General features: G+C 33.5%; 1 protein-coding gene across 1 annotated transcript in view; it reads left to right on the forward strand.

Annotated features, from left to right (window-relative positions):
• CNTN5 (contactin 5) overlaps positions 1–20,406 on the forward strand; it is a 1,372,716-nt gene that overhangs the window by 542,900 nt on the left and 809,410 nt on the right. The window contains exon 3 of the mRNA XM_055272872.2: positions 11,491–11,615. Coding sequence (XP_055128847.1) covers positions 11,561–11,615 — 55 coding nt within the window. The 5' untranslated portion in view covers positions 11,491–11,560. The remainder of the gene's footprint in view (positions 1–11,490; positions 11,616–20,406) is intronic.

Here is a 20,406-nt window from a genome sequence, read left to right on the forward strand (position 1 = left end):
TCTGTGAGGTTTCAAAAGACTTAATGAAATCAGGTAACTAGTTCCTAGGAGTCTGCAAAGGCTGGTGCTACCTGGACACAGAATAAAAAAGCTAAAATAGAGAGAGGCTGTTTATTAGGGACTAGGCTTTGCCCAGAATTCAGATTTCTTCACTTTCCTTACTAGTTCGTATCTACTTGATCACAATGCTTCTCAGTCTTTATTGCGTGGGGGAAAAATCAATAGTAGCCATTTGGGTTAAAGTTTGAGATACAAAAACATCCACTGCATATCCCTGTAGTATCTCTTTTTCATTCATTGAGATTTCTTTGTAATTCCTTTGCCAACAACATAGAAGACCACACTTACAGATTCTTGTCACATTGTGAGTAAAATTCCACCAGGAATTTTTACAGAATATTTTTACAGAATTTACAGAATATTACAGAATTTACAGAATATTTTTACAGAATATGTTCCTAAGTTTGTTGTTTGTTTGGCTTATTTTTTATCAGACGTTTGCCTTGTCTTTAGAGAATATGAATATTTCAGGTAAAAAGGTTTAATGTGGAAATGAAGAACAAAAATGTATATGACTCCTAAGGGTATTTCTATTTGCTGTTTCAAACATTGCCTTGGAATTATTTACAATTCCCAGTTTAACTGCGTGCCTATAACAAGACATTGTTTAAATGCAATTTAGCCCTGTGGTTTCAACTGCCAGATGAAGATAATGATTCAAAATGCCAATTTTTCCAAGGAGATGTGGGTTAAATTTTAAGTAAATCATTAAAAGCCCAATTTAGCCAACAATAACCAAGCATAATTACTCTTACTTAACTGCCTTCCAAAGATCCTTATTTTCATATTTAATCAAATTAAAAGAGAATTTAAATAACAGAGTAAATATAGGTTTATTTCTCTTGCTAGAGACCATGGCCCTAAAATCTTATTCATATCACGTTATACAAAGGAAATCTTTAAAACTCAAAATCTTTCAGGTTTCTTCATTGCTCCACTAACTTTTTCAGAAAATAAATTTATCCATGTGGAATATTTATTACCTCTTACTGTTGCGCAGAGTATATATTCTTCAAATTATATACTGCAAACTCTTTAAGACAGAATTTAATCCACTTACTTGTTCATGCAGAACCCTGAACAGGTGGTCTCATGTACTCACTGGTTTGTTTTCCAGCAAGCAGTAACCCAAGTCCCCTTTTCCATAAGTTGCACATTTTGGAATGTGTGAGACCTTCTCCCTGCACGTAGCCAGGGCTCATCTCCTAAGTCGTCCCACTCATTATCAGAAGAACTTCTCCTAAAATGGATACAAATCTGTTCTCTTAAATTCTTCAACAACTTGGACTTTGAATAGATTTTCCCATCAGTAGGAAATGAAAAAGCCAGCATGAATACATTATTTAGACCTGTTGACCAGGAATGAGAAGGTGCAGCTCTAACTCTGATGCTGAGTTTGAATTACTGGGGTCATTAGGCAAATCTTATTACTTTGTCACATATTTGTCTTCTCTGTAATGATGGAACGTCATTTGATGCTGTGTACTGTCAACGGAAGCATGATAAGATCTATAAATTTGGAAAGATTTCATTTTTCATAAAGGGTTATGTCCTGCAAGGTGGCCATTCTGATGGGCTAGAAAGTGTAGCCTTCCACAAAGACCATTAGTAGGCACTTTGAGGGAGGGGAGGGTGGAACAGGAATTTATACAAACAGGTTGCTTAAAAATACATATTCAAAAGGATACAGGAGGAACTATGAATCCCATTCAGAACCCCAAGCTCATCTGTCAGATATATCAACTTGAAGAATCACAAGATCTATAAATTGAGAGAGGAAACGTTGGTTGTTATAAAGAGTTACAGCCTGTCAAGATGGACACCCTACAGGCTATAACCCTTTATAATAAATAAAGTCTTCTCACATTTGTAGATCTCATGACTCTGCACTTCACAGTACATTAATAAATTGCAAAAAAAAAAAATAGGTAGTATTGGAAGTTATCAGAGAACTTTTGAAATTTAGTTATATGATTATTTATTTATGATTGTGTTTTTAATAAAATTCACACTCCTTTCACTGACCTATGGATACTTTGCAGTCTGGTCTTGTACGATCCTCAGGCTTGATCTCCTATCACTTACTCCTGGGCGTTACTTTGAACTCATCATGGCCTTTTCTCTGCAGCTTGGACACGCAAAGCCCATTCTTACGTTAAGATCTTTGCACTGACTCTTAATTAAGCGACTTATTTCATTTTTGACAAAGCTAGATATTTTGAAGTAAGAAATGTTATAAGGAAGACTGTAAGTGTGAGTCTTTCATGAAAGATATACAACACAAATTAGGTTTGTGAATGAAAATTATTATTATTATTATTATTATTATTAATTTATTTATTTTTGAGACGGAGTTTCGCTCTTGTTGCCCAGGCTGGAGTGCAACGGCACGATCTCGGCTCACCGCAACCTCCGCCCCCGGGGTTCAAGCGATTCTCCTGCCTCAGCCTCGCAAGTAGCTGGGATTACAGTCATGTACCACCACACCTGGCTAATTTTGTATTTTTTTAGTAGAGACAGGGTTTCTCCATGTCAGTCAGGCTAGTCCCGAACTCCTAACCTCAGGTGATCTGCCTGCCTCGGCCTCCCAAGTGCTGGGATTACAGGCATAAGCCACTGCGCCCGGCCGAAAATTATTTTCATTAGCTGAGCTATAAATGTTTGAAGTGGAGCAGTGGAAGGTATGTGGGCAGACAAATCATTTGAGACAGACTATAAGGAGCCTGCAATGCCAGACTAAAAATTTAGGTTTCTGTTTTATAGGAAATGTAGAAAGTTGCCTTACACGCTAAACTCTATGTAAAATAGTTTTTAATAAATAATTTCAGGTGTGTGTCTGTTTTATTACCAAACAGCAGGAGGTTGTAAAGATTTAAGATGGATATGAATTCATTTTCAGAATAATTTATTTTCCAGCAGTTACCTTAGAAAATTTAACCGATATTTTACAAAAATCTAAAGTTAATTGCATTATCCTCCTTCTGAGTGATATAAGTTGAATATTTAACTTCAGCCACTTTCTCTTAGTTTATATGCTACTATCTTCCATTATCTTAACTTGATATTTGTCTTACTTTTTACCCTAAAGGATATGATTATTATTGATTTATAAAGATAATCACCACATTTTTGGCTCATTATTCTTTCAGATAGTTCAGTGTGTTGGTTAAAGACATGGCTTCTGGAGTTAGACTGTCTAGATATTAATATGCAATTTACTTAGTAGCTGTGCAACTTTAGAAAATTTGCTTAACCTTTCTGTGCCCCAGCTTCCTTATCTGTAAAATGGAAATAATATATTTACCCATATGATTCTTTTTGTAAAATGAATTCCTCTAGAAAAGCCCTTAGAATAGTACCTGGCATGTAATAACAATTATATGTGTTATCTATTGTTATTTTTCCCTTCATGAATTTTATAGCTTACTTCTGCAATTACTATTTTTCCTTTTGTCTGATAAATATTATTATTTTTCTCTGTAAGAATTTATTTTAGGAAAATTCAGTTTTTGATTTAATAGAAAGAGGTATTTCTCTCCTGTCCTTTACATACATTTTCACTGGGTCTAGAATAGTACATTGCTAAAAACTTTAGACAAGTTAAATTTCACAGTTTATTTAGGCAAATAATGATTCATAAATCAGGCAGCACTCAAAGTGGAAAGAGGTCCAGAGAGTTCTTCTCTATTGGTCTGAGCAGTGAGAATTTGTAGGCTGAACACAAAAGCAAAGTTGAAAAATTATCTCATTGGCTACAGCTAGGTGTTTGCCTTATTTGGACACGAGCTGACAGGAGGTCTGTAATTGTATAGCCAATCGCTGGTTGACTGTTTGTGATTGGCTGAGACTTATTTTTCTTAAGTCAGTTACAGGGAAGGTTTCCAAGTTAAGTTTCAGTTTGCTTATCTAAGTGCTTGAATTAGGGAGACATCCTCAGGCTAATGGATTCCTTATTTGCTTTAGCAATAAAGTACATTATTCTCATTTGTTTGTATCTCACAGTACATTATTTTAATTTTTTGAATCTCATTCTTGCTATCAGAAAGTCAAATGCGAGTCTGATTTTCCTACTTTTATAGTTACTTTCTTTTTTTCTCTGGCTGTTTTTTGGTTTTGGTATTTTCCATTTTCAATATGATGTGCACAGGTATTTCTTATTTTTGGATTTCTCTGGTCTTTAAGAATCTTAAAATTAGTAAATTTTATCAATTCTGGAAAATATTAGCAATTATCTATCTTTTCACATATTGCCTCATCCCATTTTCTTTCTCATTCAGAAAATCTGATTAGACATATTAAGACCTTTTCACTATCGTTGTGTTTCTTTCTTCCATAGCTTCCAGCTATTGCCTTTCTGGGCTACTTTTTAGATAATTTTTTTATGCCTGTTTCCTCTTTCTCATGGTGTCAATTCCTTTATTTTTTTTATAACACATGTAATCTGCCTGAAAAGTCAAATAGCTGAAGTCTTTGCTGGTATGATTCTTACATTTATCATTTCTGTTGGCACTAACTTACAGTGATTTGTTTTCCTGTACGTTACATAACTCTTGACTGAATTTTTGACTATTGAGATTTTCTTTATTCCTTCTATTTATTCCCATAGTTTAGACCTGAAAATTCTATTTTACTCTTTTATGAATGGAGTCTCTCTCTAGAGAGATATCCCTTTGGGATCTTAGACATACAGATTCTCCTATTTGATTACCCACCTGTGTGGGCCCCAGGCTTTGGTTTTGGTCCCCCACTTCCAAAGCAGCCATATACATAAGTCTGAAGTACATTGGGAATTGCAAAGTCACTTAATAGTAAAGTTTTCTTTGGTTCCCAGCTTACCACTCTTATTTAGCTTTCACATCTGGTAAGTTTTTCTCTTCCTAAATAGTCCATTGAGGAATTCAAGAATATTTTATAGTATTTTCTGTATTACTTTAAGAAGGACATACTCCTTCTTAGTCATGATGTCCAGTCCCAAATTGTAAGAAAGGAAATCTACTGCCACTCAGCCATGAAATGGTATACAGCATCCCAAAACAACACAAGGCCTGTCAGAATTTATGTGGAGTCGTGAGCCATAGTTGTGTCTTTACCCTGTTCTAATATCAGTCACTAGGTGGTAGGAATCACAAACTATTTCTGGCATCAGATTCTAGGTAGTTATCTTTTCTTCTTTCTGATTCCAGTCTCCATTAGTTATACTTTTGAGTAGTAAATAATCTTGAACCATACTTTTTCTACTCTTATATTTTAAATAAAATTATAAAGTTGACTTGAAGTCTCAGAAAACTAGTGTGGCTCCTTTTAAAATTTTTGCTAGACCCTATTCCACACAGGTTTTGTTGAGGCTTAAAAAATGTTTATATTTAAAAGAGTAAGAAAAGCTGATCTTCACTATGCCTCACTGTATTTAACACACTATAGAAAATCATGTTGAAGAATGCCTCCAAAACACGTGAACACTGTGAGCTCAGTCTGCTCACTACATCTCATAGCACTTTGTCCAGGACACAAAACTGTCATTTGCTTTTCTAAGATAAACAATATCATAACTCAGTCTGGTTAAATTTGAAAGCCAAAATATTTTTTTGCTGCTTGGTCCTCAAAGGATATATGACAGCAAGCAATAAGAAGACACATCCTTCTTTATTCCTGCTATAACTTTTTATTATCTATTTTTTTTCCCCAGGTGCATTGAGCTAGATAACTTCAAGGATATTTTGAAAGCAATTCACCTCAAAAACTTATTTTATGTTCCTTTTCTATGAGCCCTATTCCAAACTTATTCAGCCTTTCACGGGTACTTCCAAGCAAAATGTCACAAGCTTCAGTCTTAGCAAACAGTCATGGTTGAGATGGAGAATAAGGTCCACAGAAAAAGAGATATTTCTTCATTTTATTCCTTTCACCAAAATTTACATACAAGGCCCTCACATTGAGGCCTTATCACATGCAAGTGGGAGTAGACGCACTTTTACTCAACCTCTACTATTGTAATTTCCCAGAATAACTAACATCCATCATTACCTTAATAAATGAAAATAACTCAGAATATAGATGATATTAACAGGTAAGTAGGCTAATCGCTTGTTTATTCACTGCCACTTTGTCAGTCACATGTTTACCGAGATTCAGTTGTGTTTGTTCCACGTCCAGTTATATAAGTTGTCCATGTTATTGTAATTATGTAAGTTAAATAAGCATTTTGGAAATCACAGATACATGTGAGAGTACCAAGAGTAAGAGCATTTGGCAAAAAGTTTGTTTAAGGCTAAAGCCCTAAACTTTGTAAGATAGTCACTTAAAAATGCTATAATATATGTATGAGATAACTGCATAAAATAATGAAAGCCTCCAAGAATCCTGCTATCAGATCACTTCATATGTTTTTAGGCCACTTTAAATAAATTAAAAGTTGTATATGATGCAACACAGGCACTATTTATACACTACAGTTTCCTGTGATGCCGAGTCAAAAGAAATCATTTTTTCCACCAAAATCTTTATAATCGTAAAAAGATGTCACTACTATATAATAATTGGCATATATATTCTATATATTAAGAATACAGAATTAAATATTAGATGACAAACATTTAAGGCATATGTGAATTAAGTGTTTTTAAAGGGTTTTTTATTAACTCAGTACCAGTCCCAATTGTGTCAGAGTAAAGGTGGCCTAGTCTCTCACAGGGATTGCTTTGGAATCTTGTAAGACATGATGGAGCTTAAGGGTTAACATTATTTACTAACTCTGTGACCTGGGGCAAATTAACTTCATCAATAAGAGATGTCCTAGAGATTGTGTAGGTAAAGTGCTTAACACAATGCTTGTAATTTATCTAATAAATGGTAGTTGTTATTAGCATAGTCAAGTATCCCTTGATGACTGAGCTACATTCTGAGAAATATCTTCTTAGGTGATATAATCATTGTGTGAACATTGTAGAGTTTATTTACACAAACCTAGATGGTACAGCTTGCTACAGATCTAGGCTATAATATAGTCTATTGCTTCTAGGCTACAGACCTGTACAGGATGTTACTGTACTGAATAATGTAGGCAATTATAACACAGTAAGTATTTGTGTATCTAAACATGAAAAGTACAGTAAAATATAATTATTTTATGGGAACATCATCATATATGCATCTTAACATTGACTGAAATGTCATTATATAGCAAATGACTGCAGTATGAAACGCTAAGAAACACTGAGTTTTTTCTTTTTTTTCTTTTAGAGTCAGAGTCTCACTCCATCACCCAGGCTGGAGTGCAGTGGCACAATCTAGGCTCACTGCAACCTCTGCCTCCCTGGTTCAAGTGATTCTCATGTCTCAGCCTCTCAAGTAACTGGTATTATAGGCAAGTGCCACCAGGCCCGCTAATTTTTGTATTTTTAGTAGAGACAAGGTTTCACCATGTTGGCCAGGCTGGTCTCGAACTCCTGACCTCAAGTGATCTGCCTGCCTCAGCCTCCCAAAGTGCTGGGATTACAGTCATGAGCTACGCACCTGGCCAGTTTTTTTTTTTTTTTTTTGTATTATATTTTGCCAAGTAATTTATTTCCTAGAGACTTCAGTTTATTCAATAATAATTATCTAAAAAATAATAATTGAATACTTTCTATGGTGGTCACTGTTCTAGACGCTGGTTCTGTAAAGATAAACAAGACAAAAATCCTTGCTTCCATGGATATGACATTCTAGTAGGAGAAAAAGATAATTAAGATGTAAATAGACTAACCTCAGGCACTGATAATTGCTAAGAATAAAAATAAGGCAGGGCAAATGTAAGAAAAATCAGTGACAGGGCTGACAGGAGGGAGCTTGCTATTTTAAGGACAGTAACCAAGAAAGGCTTCTAGAAAGAACAGTCTGCAATGTTTTAAAACTCTAAGGTATGGAAAGAACTGATGTTGGAGAGGTCTAGGCAGAGGACACAGTATGTGCTTGGCATGCTTGAGGACCAGCAAGAAAGTCAGTGTTGTGGGAATGGAGTGAGTCTAAAAAGTTAGGAGATGAAGTTAAAAAGTTAGACAGGGACTGGATTGCATATGGCCGTGGGCAAAACTGTATATAATTGGTGAAACCAGCAGTCTGTAATAGATATTTCTCTCTTTCACTGGTTCTCTCCCTCTTAATTTGCAGATGTATGCACTATTAACAACTTGCATTTTTAAAAGACTAACTTGTAACCAAGTGGAAATATACTATTACTACTTGACTTATTTTGTAGACATATATTCAGTCCTATTAAGGTGTAATGCTTTAAAGTATTTGTACATGCAGTCAATGTCACAATGCATTTATTCTTTGTAATCTATGACTGAATCCGAACACTATGATCTACTTAGTGTACTTTACTTGCAAATATTTGCAATAGTTCAGAGGAAAATGCAAAGAAATGGGATGTCATTTCATACATTATTCTTTGAATGTAATGGTTGACAAAAAGTACATATTCTGAGAATTGAAATAAGTTATTTTAAAAATGTGAGATTAAACAAATTCCAATTAGTAGTTTCCAAATTCCTGTTTGTGGCTTTTTAATCTCACAATGCACAGCAGTTTAATGTACAACTGGTACATTAAACTGGTAGCCGAAAAGGCATTTCCAAATACACATCCTTCTCTTTGCTTTGGTAACCTTTATTCATTGATTATAACTTAACCTTGCATCTAGTAGGAAGCTAATATATGTGTAATTAATTATATTGTCATTACTTTGATGCTGGGATTTTATTAAAGTCATTGGATAACTATGTTTTCAAAAGAAACGTGTAAAAAGTTTACATATTTCAGAATCTTAAATAGTATTTCATTTACTTTTTATTTTACTCAGAAGAGTTATTTTACTTAGCTTAATGTCCTTCAGTATTATGTATTTAAAAATAACCAAGAGAGTAAATTTCAGATGTCTCATCATAAAAAAATGATATGTAAGTGAAGTGATGGATATCTTAATTAGCTTGAGTTAATTATACTATATTTTATATATGTATCAAAGCATTACATTGTACTACATAAATGTACACCGCTACAATTTGTCAATAGAAAAAGCACAAACTAATAATCCCAATACTAGAAAGAGACAGAAAGGGAGAAAAAGAGAAAGAGAATAAGGGAGGAGAGCAAAAATAAAAAATAATGCAATTATGTATCTTAAAAAGAATGACTTTTTAAGAAATATTATATTGTGTGCATTTCAGAAATATTATTTTGTTTATGCCCTAAGGACCAAGCACTGGTGCTTGAAAATGAATACATACACACACACACACACACACACACACACTCACACCCACTTCTTCTTTTACAAGAGATTTTAACATAAGTTATTTTAGAAATCAAATTCAGTGTACCATTTATATTTGAGAGTAGGAAAAATGTGCCTCAAGTTTATACTTAAAGATTATTTCATAACGTCCTACATGTCATCTTATGAAAAGTGCTTCACCTGCATTCCTACTAAAATCTCACCTTCGATCCTCTGGTCGCAGGTTGTCCCTTTACTCTGTTACTTTCTTCAGAGTATGTATCACTGTTTGGCACTGACTTATTTATGCATGTGTTCCTTGTCAGTCTTTCCACACTGTTCCACTCAAAAATAAGTTCTTTGTCTGAGACCAGTAACTCCTTGAAATTTTACTGAAGATCCTTCGCTACTGTGTCCGGTTTCTCCTGCTATCTTCATGAGTCAATTCTCCTTTTGATGGCTCTCAACCTGTGTATGTGTGTGCACATGAATGTCTGTGGGTTTTCCCTTTGACTGTCCCAGAAACAGCCCTTAAGGGTTGTAATAACATTTGTATTTGTTTATGAGGAATATTTAGAACAACAGAGGACCTTAGGACATTGTAAATAGAGCAAGAAGTACCAGTTTGGGGAGTATGGGACCCAGGACAAGCTCATCAAAATGAGTTAAGCCAAAACTATATTACCTTCTCAGAATTCACAATTTCAAAAAAGGTCGATTTAATTATGAATTGAAAATATGCTAACTCAACTGTGCAGTTCTCATGAGTCATAATCGTACTTCTGGCAACTTTAATCTCTCCAGTTATTATGTGTGATATGTGGATTTTATTCTTTTCCTTTCTGGTAAAAAGCAGTGTATAAATAACCAAGATGCTTTAAATTGTCACAATTAGCTATGAGGTTGTTATTTTGTACTTTGAATTATATGTATGTCTGATATTTACTCATAGAATACAGAAAATGATGAAAAAATTCTTTTGTTTATGCTTGTTATAAATAAATTAACCATTATTGTCTTAACTTTCTTCTCCATTAATGATCCCGAAATATAAAGTTAAAATAGACTACCAAGACTTATATTTAAAATTATAGATAAAATGTAACTAACTTCATTCAGGTAGAGGTACTAACAATAAATTCCTTTCTTTGACATAACTATATTACATTATGATCCAGCTAGGGGAAAAAATACGTGTCTATATTTTTCAGATGTTTCCTAAAATATAGAGATAACCCAGACTTCTAATTTCGTAAGGAGGGACCAGTTACCAAGAAGGCAATCATTATTCAAAAATCATTGACATACTTTACAATTATTTCTCAGCTGAACGGCTTTGGGCCAAGAAGAACATAGTTGACACATGAAAATTCTGGAGGTACTTGTGGATTACAGAAATTTCCAATATATATTTGTCAAGTTCTTGCAGAAAGTTTAGTGTCAGAATTTTCTATTCTTTTCATGTTTATTGTATCATTCAGGGAAAAAAAGAACCTAATATATTAATGTGCTATACTAGTTATTGTTATAAAAACGGCATTAGACAAAAACATTAAATATTCATGAAAATCCTTTTTCCCTTAGGTTCCAGCTAGTAAAAGATACTGAAAGAAATGATTCACCAAAGGAGGGAACTATAACACAGTACAGATAATCATAGGAGTTATAAACAAAGGAAGTTGACATTAATAATTAAATGAGAAAAATTCCCTGTGGTGGTTTTGATGAGCTACAGGCACAATGTGTAAAATCACTTGGCCAAGTGATCATTAGTTATGCTCTAGACCAGAGGAGTATATATTAATGTCACTGGTTTCTCTACCCTATTTTTCTAGTCCAATAATTTGTCTAAGGTAATAAATATAGCTATTACACATTCCCCGTGAGGAAAAATTATCCCCATTAGAACCTGATGTTTTTACTATCTGTAAAGGAGTATTCAATGTAGATAAATGTGAAAAGGAGAGTTGATCACATTTCCTAAGTACTTGTGTTGTGTATTACGTGAATTCTAACAGAAACTGTATTACTGCTGTCTGGTGTATATTAATCTGACCTTTGCACAAATAGTTATTTATCATGTTATTAAGAGATTTTTGCACTTGTTTGTATTTGTTTGCTTTTTTGTTTGTTTATTTTCTCTGTTTAAGAAAATTGTTATCTATCTCAAACAGGGCACTCTTTAATGAAGAAACACCAGAGCTGTTAAACACATTGAGACACAGAAGATTCTAGTGACCAAGGATGGCTTCCTCTTGGAAACTAATGCTGTTTCTGTCAGTCACCATGTGTCTTTCAGGTAAAAGTCCTGACTAATTAATTATTTGATTTTCTAAGTATCAAAATAACCAAAATATATCAAGGTCTCCATTACAAAATATCCTCAGGTATTAATTTAAATTTATGTCAGTATTTATACTTTCCAACAAGAGAAAGGCAGCAACCCTTAAGCCTCTGTTAACATTGCAAAATGCCATATACAATTCACTATAATAAGGTACACTATAAATGTTAATAAAATGAGTATTTACCTCATTGACGTTCATTTACAATCTAAACCATCTAGCTTTCAGAAGACTTGGAGATATATATATACATATATCTCCCACACACATATATACATACATATGTGCATATATTTATGCATATAATGTATATGTATATAAATAAATATGATAAATATGTATTTTATAGCAGTTAATTATAAAAGTGTCTCATCACAATGCTAAATTTCACCATATAAAACAGAATCAGGTTAGCTTTATTATATATAACACATTATCTAAAGGCATCTCTAACACAGTGTATTTTTTCTGATGGTCTCACCTTCTCTGACTTTGTTTTAATTAAACTTATTTTTCTATATCTTGACTCTAAAATGAGATATTTTTTTCTGAAGAAAAGTTTATAGTAGTAATAATATCATAATGCTAAAGTTAATATGTCAGAGCTTATTTGCTTTAATTGAAGAATGATTAGAAATTAAATTGTGGTCATAATTTGAGCACTATGCAAGTAACACTTGCAGCTTGATTATATTTAAATCAGTACCTATATTGTGGGCTAAATTTAGATAGTATGTATGGTAGGAGAGTCTGAAATAAAATGTAACTGCTGATAATTTTAGATTAAAAGATTGCTTTCATTTTAAACACATTTTAATGTGTTAATTATACTAAATGTATTTTTTAAAGCAGTAAAATATTCATTTTGATATATATGGCCATTCAGTACCCTATGCAAATATTGATATAAATACATACATGTACCATATATACATATATATGAGGATAATACATGTATAAGATATATATTTATGATCATATATATAATATAGAATACAAAGCTATATGAAGATATAGAACATGCATATTATTTACATATGATCACTAATATTGCCTTAACTTCTATATGGTTATATTACTATGCAACAAAAATATCTAACTGATTATACTAAATTTCTTTATTTCAAAGAACTAAACACATTCTCCTGTCAACTAAATCTTTCCTATATTGTGTAACATGAAGAAAACTGCAGATTGTCTAAAGAAAAAAGGACTGATAGAAGAACAAACCCAAATAGAAGTAAATATAAACTCTTTTTAGAATCATTTGAGCTATATTCTTTAAATTATAGTTTTAAAATAGTTATTCTTTAGCCTTTATACTATCATTACTATTCGTAATGTACCAAAAGTGTAACTTCAATTATGTATGATACATGAGTCTTCCTTATAAACGAAAAGGCAATCCTCAACTTATAATCAGATTATGCTCCAAAATGTTATTTGAAATCTAAAAGAATTCCTTTATATACAGAAATAAATTTAGTATTTCAGTTATGTAAGTTGTTATGTGTTGAATGTAATATCTGCAGCATACCTGCACCTATCTAAATGCTTTTACAAGATATATAAAAGCCTTCTTATTGCAATACTAGTAATTAACTGCAAAAACAAAAAACCAAGCAATTATTTATATATTAGTACTATTATATGTTCAACATGTTGCTTACAGAAAAAACAGGTTTAATAAGAGACATGCAAGGAAAAAGGAGACCTCTATAAAATGTTGGTAGAGACATCTATGACATGAAAAGGTAAGACATCTCAAAGGCATTAAGAGTTAAGTGAAAACTGTGATTCATCAATCTTATGGTTACTTAAAAAAGAAATCAAGAGTCTTCGGATATTTTATTCAATGTTGGGTTTCTTTTTTTGTGCAGCATTACTGTCTTCCCTGCCGATCTCAGTTGTTTCTCTTTTATCTTCTCAATGTCGTTTTCCTCTTGAACTTATAAGCCAACTGATGGAGATGGAGGTAGAGTTGCAAGATGAAATAAAGGACACCCAGTTAGATTGGGATTTCAAAAGAAATTTTTGTGTGTGTTTTTCGTTGTTGTTTTGTTTTTAGCTCTGGTATGTTCCATGCAATATTTTGTTTCATTTTATCTAGAATTTAAATGGAACAGATATCCAGTGCTTTTATTTATTAATCTGACAATGCTAGAAAGAAAGAAGGTGGTGTTCTATAATAATACTGTAAAGTTTCATTCTCTTGTATTGGTCCAATATTGTTTCCTCAAATAAACAGTCACTGCAAAAGAGCTATTATACAGTGGTTGTGGAAATAGACACAAAAATACTCAGCCTGATATGGGGTCCATGATCGCTAGATTTCCAGCTAATACTGAAATCAAGTTACTATTCATTTCGTGAAGTAAAGGAAACATTGGAAGACAGAAATAATTAGGCAGAGTTTGGATATAAGTGGTATTTCAAATGTTATAGGCAAAGCAGAAAGAAAAGTTGAAAACAAAGGTCATGTATAATTGTTACATGGGATTTGATCTTTAATCATCATATCTGCAGTTGATGTGGAGCAAATAGTTGCTTTTTTAAACAGATGAATTTCTTTTTTGCTGTAGATGTCTATTTAAAATCAAATTGATTAGACTACTTGAAAGGATCATTTATCAAGCATGATTACGTTCAAAATCTTTCATTTGCCTTCATCCTCATTTTATCATATTATTTCGGAGGTGGAGCCCCATTCTGCTTTTGTTCCTTGGTTAATGCTTACACTGTATATTGCCCTCACTATTTTATTATTTAGTATTTTATTATTTCATTTTCACTGGTTATTGCTTTTAGTTGTATATGAACGTCACATTATAGGGCCTATTTGGCACACTGAGTTAATTACTATTACAGAAAATAAGGGTCATTGAGCTGCGGGTCATGAGCACATTTTATGTTGTTGGTACTGTTTGAACCAAAAAGACTAACTGAAGAAGAATACCCTGATTGTATTCCACATTTGCTTTATTTATTCAGTTATTGAAAATCTGTGGATTATCTTCGGTGTGTCTAAGAAACGGAAAAGAACTCTTACATAACTCTATGTTTGAAAACTCACTACAGGTAGTCATAAAAGCTTGGCAACTTTCACAAGGACAGGCAACCTTATATTAAAAATGAATCCACAATTAAAACAACAATGATATATTGCTACAGATATCAAAATGGCTAAAATCCGAATAAATAAAAATTAATAAAAACAATACCAAATTCTGGTGAAGAAACAGATGGATGGGAACTTTCATTGACAGTGAGAATTCAACATGGTATAGCCATTTTGGAAGGCAGTTTTGCAGTTTCTTACAAAGCTAAACACAGTTTTGTCATATGATCAAACAGTAAGTCTTCTAGGCATTTAGCTAACTGATTTGAAAACTTATGTCCACACAAAAACTACTATATAAGCGTTTACCGGAGATTTAGTAATAATAACCCCAAACTGGAAACAACAAATGTCTTTCAGTAAGTGAATAAACTGTGGAATTCTATACAATGGAATAGTATTCAGTGATAAAAAAGAATGAATTACCAATACCAAACTACACAAACATATTAATGGATTCTATATACAAATGGCTAATTGAAAAAAGATCGTTTGAACAGACTACATGCTATATGATTTTCTTTATATAACAACTGGAAAGAGAAAAACTGTGGAGACTATAAACAGATCCGTGATTGCCAGGGTCAGGGAGAGGGTTGAATGGGTAAATGAAGCAAAGGACATTTTTTAGGGCGTTGAAACTACTTTGTATGATCCTATAATCGTGGGTGCAAGACATTACACGTTTATCAAAACCAACTAGAACTTTCGAGCATGGAGTAAACCATAACGTATGCATGTTTAAAAAATATATAGTAGTAGGTCAGAGGATCTGAGGACAAAAAGCAGAATATGACAAAGAATCTAACTGTATTATTATTGTTATTATTATTATTATTATTATTATTTTAAGATGGAGTTTCACCCTGTCTCCCAGGCTGGAGTGCAGTGAAGCAATCTCAGCTCACTGCCATCTCCACCTTTTGGGTTCAAGAAATTCTCCTGCCTCAGCATCCCAAGTAGCTGGGATTACAGATGTGTGCCACCATGCCCAGCTAATTTTTCTATTTTTAGTAGAGATGGGGTTTCACCACGCTGGCCAGGCTGGTCTCAAACTCCCAACCTCAGGTGATCCGCCTGCCTCAGCCTCCCAAACTGCTGGGATTACAGGCGTGAGCCACCGTGCCCGGCCTGTATTATTAATAGGAAGCAACTGCATTTAGGGAAGTTAGGGGAAAAACAGACTTAAATAACTTCAGAAATGAGTCTGCAAAACTAAAGGCAAAAAATACCGTACTGTAGTTAATAATATTTTTTCCCATGTCAGCACTCCTAAAATCCATAAACATGTATACTGGAACAACTAAGTCCGTGGAAGGCAGATGGTGGAGGCCAGGTTTCTCACTGTTGGTGTGGGAGATTACAGATAAGCAAGAGAAAAAGTTGAGAATGATCCATGTGATAATGGATTAGAATTCGAGAAACACGTGTGTGTGTGTGTTTGGGTGGGTGTGTGTGTACTTCTGTAAATATACTAATACCTATTTTCATTTCTCTTATAGCTGAGAAGGATTAGAAGCTATGTGTCTGAGTAGCAACCAACACACAAAGTATCAAGATTGCGGTTTCTAATACCATTTATACCATTTTCTACTCAAAGCAATCAGGGCTGTTTAGGGAAAAGCCTAATTCTAGGACTGGACCAAGAAATATATAAATCATTCTAGAGTATCCTGTAGTGCCAGGAAGTAAGCGAGTGCTAAAACAAACAAACCAAAACCAAAACAAAACCATAATGAATATGAGAGTCTGGTATGTCAAAGAGATGTGGGAGCCAACTGGGATAGTTCCCAGTAACCAAAACTGGGACAATTTCAGCAAATAAATAAATAAATAAATATTGGGTTATAGTCCAAATAAATGAATATTCATAAGTCCATATTGATATAGATAAAAGATTAAATAAATAATGAATCAGGAAAATTGATCAATCTTTATGTAGATTAATTTCAAATAATTTATGTAGATACTTCATCCTCAAGGAGGTGTGAAATAAATATCTCTCTTCTTAAGTATTTGCTGTGCATACTGCCTTGCTTCCAAAGAGTACAGAATGGGAAATGGGGGCCAAAAGAGAAGTGATTTTATGGTGGAGAAAGCTGGTAAACATTTCCTCAGCCAGGTGATAACCATGATCAATATTAGCAGAGAGAAGTCATGTTGATGATATTACCCTTGGTATGATAAGAATGACAGCTCACCTTTGTGGTTTTCCTCCCCAAAACCTATAATCCTGGTCTGATCATTAGAGAAATATGAAGAGATATTTTCTAAGGGGTATTTGTTAAAAGAAAAGAAGGCTTGACTAGTACTCAAAACTTTCAAACTCATCGAAGCTTAGGAAAATTAGGGAAACTTTTGCACAGAAAGAGGAGACTAAGGAGACATGATAACTAAATGTAATGAGGTATACAGGATAGGATCTCATAAGAGAAAAAAGAGCATTACATAAATACTAAGGAAATCTCAGTCAAGTATGTGTGTTAGTGATAATGCTCAGGACACTTCATCCCCAAAATATAACTGTTGGAGATCAGAATATGCCACTCCAAAATATGCCTCCTTGGCATACTAATTATTTTGAGTTGGTTATTTTGAAAAACAGCAGACACAGGACTGGCTCTGAGAAGTTGCCCTTTTGTAAGAAAAATGCGTGTTTGCATAAGAAATACCTGTTTGTAAGAGCGTCTCTCTCTCTCTGCACCACGAAGAGAAAGACAACTAAATTACTAGAGACTCATAATCAATAAAGCAGGCATTGACTAAAATCTACATATCAAATCTTACTTTTGTTTAAGGTGCTTTTCTGGCCATCTTATCATAACTGAGCCTTCCTTGCACTTTTTTTTTTCCTTTCTATTAAAAAGCAATGATATTGAAACCTAAAGTTTAATTTTATTTTCTTTGAGATCTACTCTAGACATTTACATATTTCTCTGAGTTATCAGTCATATACAGGGAATATACATGTTAATAAACTTTTTTACTCCTGTTGATCTGTCTTTCATTACAAGAAGTCTTACTTAAGAACTATTAAGTGCACAGAAAAAAATAAATTATCTTTTCTCCTCTACATTCATTAAAAATAAAATATAAATATTAGTTTATTAATTGTGGTACATGTTTCATACTACCATAAGATGTTAATAGGAAAAACTGGTTATGAATACACGAGAATTAGACTAAGCATAGCATTCTGAATACTTGAACAAAATATGATGAGAGCCTGAAATAAGACTACGATGAAGATTATCGACAGGAGTGAAATATTTAAAAGCATATTGGCATTAAAATATATAGGACTTAGTAAGTAATTGATTAAATATTTATTGTTAGAGGAAATGGTTTCTTACCTTGCTTATAGGTGTAGATTATCTTGCTATTTACTTGGATTCTTAATAAAATGGAAAGTGCAGATTTAAAGCTGGGAAATACTGAGCTCAACAATGTACGTGTTGAGCTTTAGATGTCTATAATACCCTTAGGTGAAAAATATCTAAAATTTAGGAAAGAAGACCAAGGTAAAAGTAAATCTGTGATTCATTCTTGCATGGATGACATTTCAAGACATGGGAAAGGAAATAATCACTCAAGAACTATGGAAGTAATAATGAGTTATACGACAAGGAAGCATATCTGAGTAGCATGTACTTTTTTAAGGGGAAAGAGGAAGTACAGGCTGAAAAGAATGAAAGGCAAATTATAAATTTTGGGAAACGGTGGGAAAGAGGGAAAGCAAAGCATCTCCAGAAAGACAGTGGTCAGCAGTGGCAATGCATTAGGAAGTTTAAATGTGACTGGTACTAAACTCTTTTCTTTTAATAATAGTAATAGTTACCTTTAATGAAGTAGTAGAAACCCCAGTGTTATGGCAGTGAGTTGTGAATTGGTTAGTAGAAGAGGAAAATTAGACAATTATTGTCAAATCTGTTTTCTGACAATGTAAACCTAGGAAAAGGAGAAAGAATGGTAGACAGCTTGGAAAAGACAAAAATTTGAGAAGGAGTGTGTGTCTTTCCATTTATGGATATGTGTTTTAAGGCTGGAGAAACTGTTTATGGAAATTCAATTCACTTTATGCCCAGTGTACATGAAGAATGCATATTGCCTTAGTTAGCTTTTGCAGCATAACAAATCGCCCCACAATTTATTCACTTAAAATAAAATAGCATGTATTCTTTCTTACAATTTCGAGGGCTAGCTCGGTGGTTCTTCTGGTCTGGGCAGCCTCAGTTTATGTCGGAGTACCCATGACACACTTGATGGTGTCATTTGGCCTTACTCACATTGCTTGTGATTGATGTCTTGTTAGCAAAGGCAATGGGAATGACTTGGTCATGTCTCTGATCATCCAGAAGGCTAGCTTAGGCTCTCTCATGTAGTTGTAGGCTTTTTATGTACAGGAAGAAACAGGAAAAACCCCAGTTTACAAGCACTTTTCTTGCCTCTGTTGTATTTGCTAATATTTCACTGGACAAAGCAAATCCCATGAGCCAAGATCAGATTTAAGAAGTGGAAAAGTAGATTCAATCTCTTCAAGAGAGTAGCTGCAAAAGCACATTATACAGGGAGCACGTACAGCAATAAGAAAAACGTGTGCTCATTTTTTACTCTAACACATATTTATATACGTCTGTGACTGTTTTACATGCAAATAGAAGCAATTCTGTTTTTTTTTAATTTACTTATTACACGGTCTTACTCTGTCACCCAAGCTAGAGTGCAGTGGCATCATCATGGCTCACTGAAACCTTGAATCCCTGAGATCAAGTGATCTTCTCACTTCACCCTCCCAAGTAGCTAGGACTACAGGCGTATGTCACCACATCTGGGTAATTTTTTTATTTTTATTTTTTATTTTGTAGAGATAGGGTCTCACTATGTTGGCTGGTTTTGAACTCCTGGCCTCAAGCGATCCTCCTGCCTAGGCCTCCTAAAGTGCTGGGATTATAGGCATGAACCACCACACCTGGCCAACAATTCTGTTTATAGCAAAAGTAAAGTAGACTAAATATTTCTCTGTATCCTCATTTTCAAATATAGTAACAGTGAAAGAACTGTTTCCTAAACTCATTAGCTGAACGTAAACAAAACAAAACAAAAAGAACTTTAAAACTCTGTAAATCAATTTATTTTCCTTAATATGAAATTAACTTCAAGAAAATCTAAGCTATTATCAAAGAATATGTGAAATCACTTGAGGTAATCATAATTACTGTAGCCCATTTTTAATTTATATGTGAAAAAAGCATCAACATTTTAATCTCTACCGTGTCAAAATCTGGTATTGTTCTCTTTGAGAATTCTTTTTTTAGAACACATACATCCCCCAAATATGTGCAGAGATAGCAATTGGAAGAAGACAATATGGTCCAGGATTTATCTACTTTCAATTTATAAGCAGTTTTCCTGATGGTTTTCGGCTCTTTGTAATTCTGTCTCCATGTTTAAACAAACTCAACAACAGAAACTACAATTTTATGTTCCTTTACTCTGTTATGCAGAATTTCTCCAGCCAATGGCTTTTTTTAACTATCATATTCTTTTTAGACTATGGCCAGTAATTATTCTAATTTCTTTATAAGTATTTAACATTTCAATAAGTATATCACAATAATATTTAGTAC

The sequence above is a fragment of the Symphalangus syndactylus genome, chromosome 3, assembly GCF_028878055.3.
Source record: "Symphalangus syndactylus isolate Jambi chromosome 3, NHGRI_mSymSyn1-v2.1_pri, whole genome shotgun sequence".
Taxonomy (NCBI): Eukaryota; Metazoa; Chordata; class Mammalia; order Primates; family Hylobatidae; genus Symphalangus; species Symphalangus syndactylus.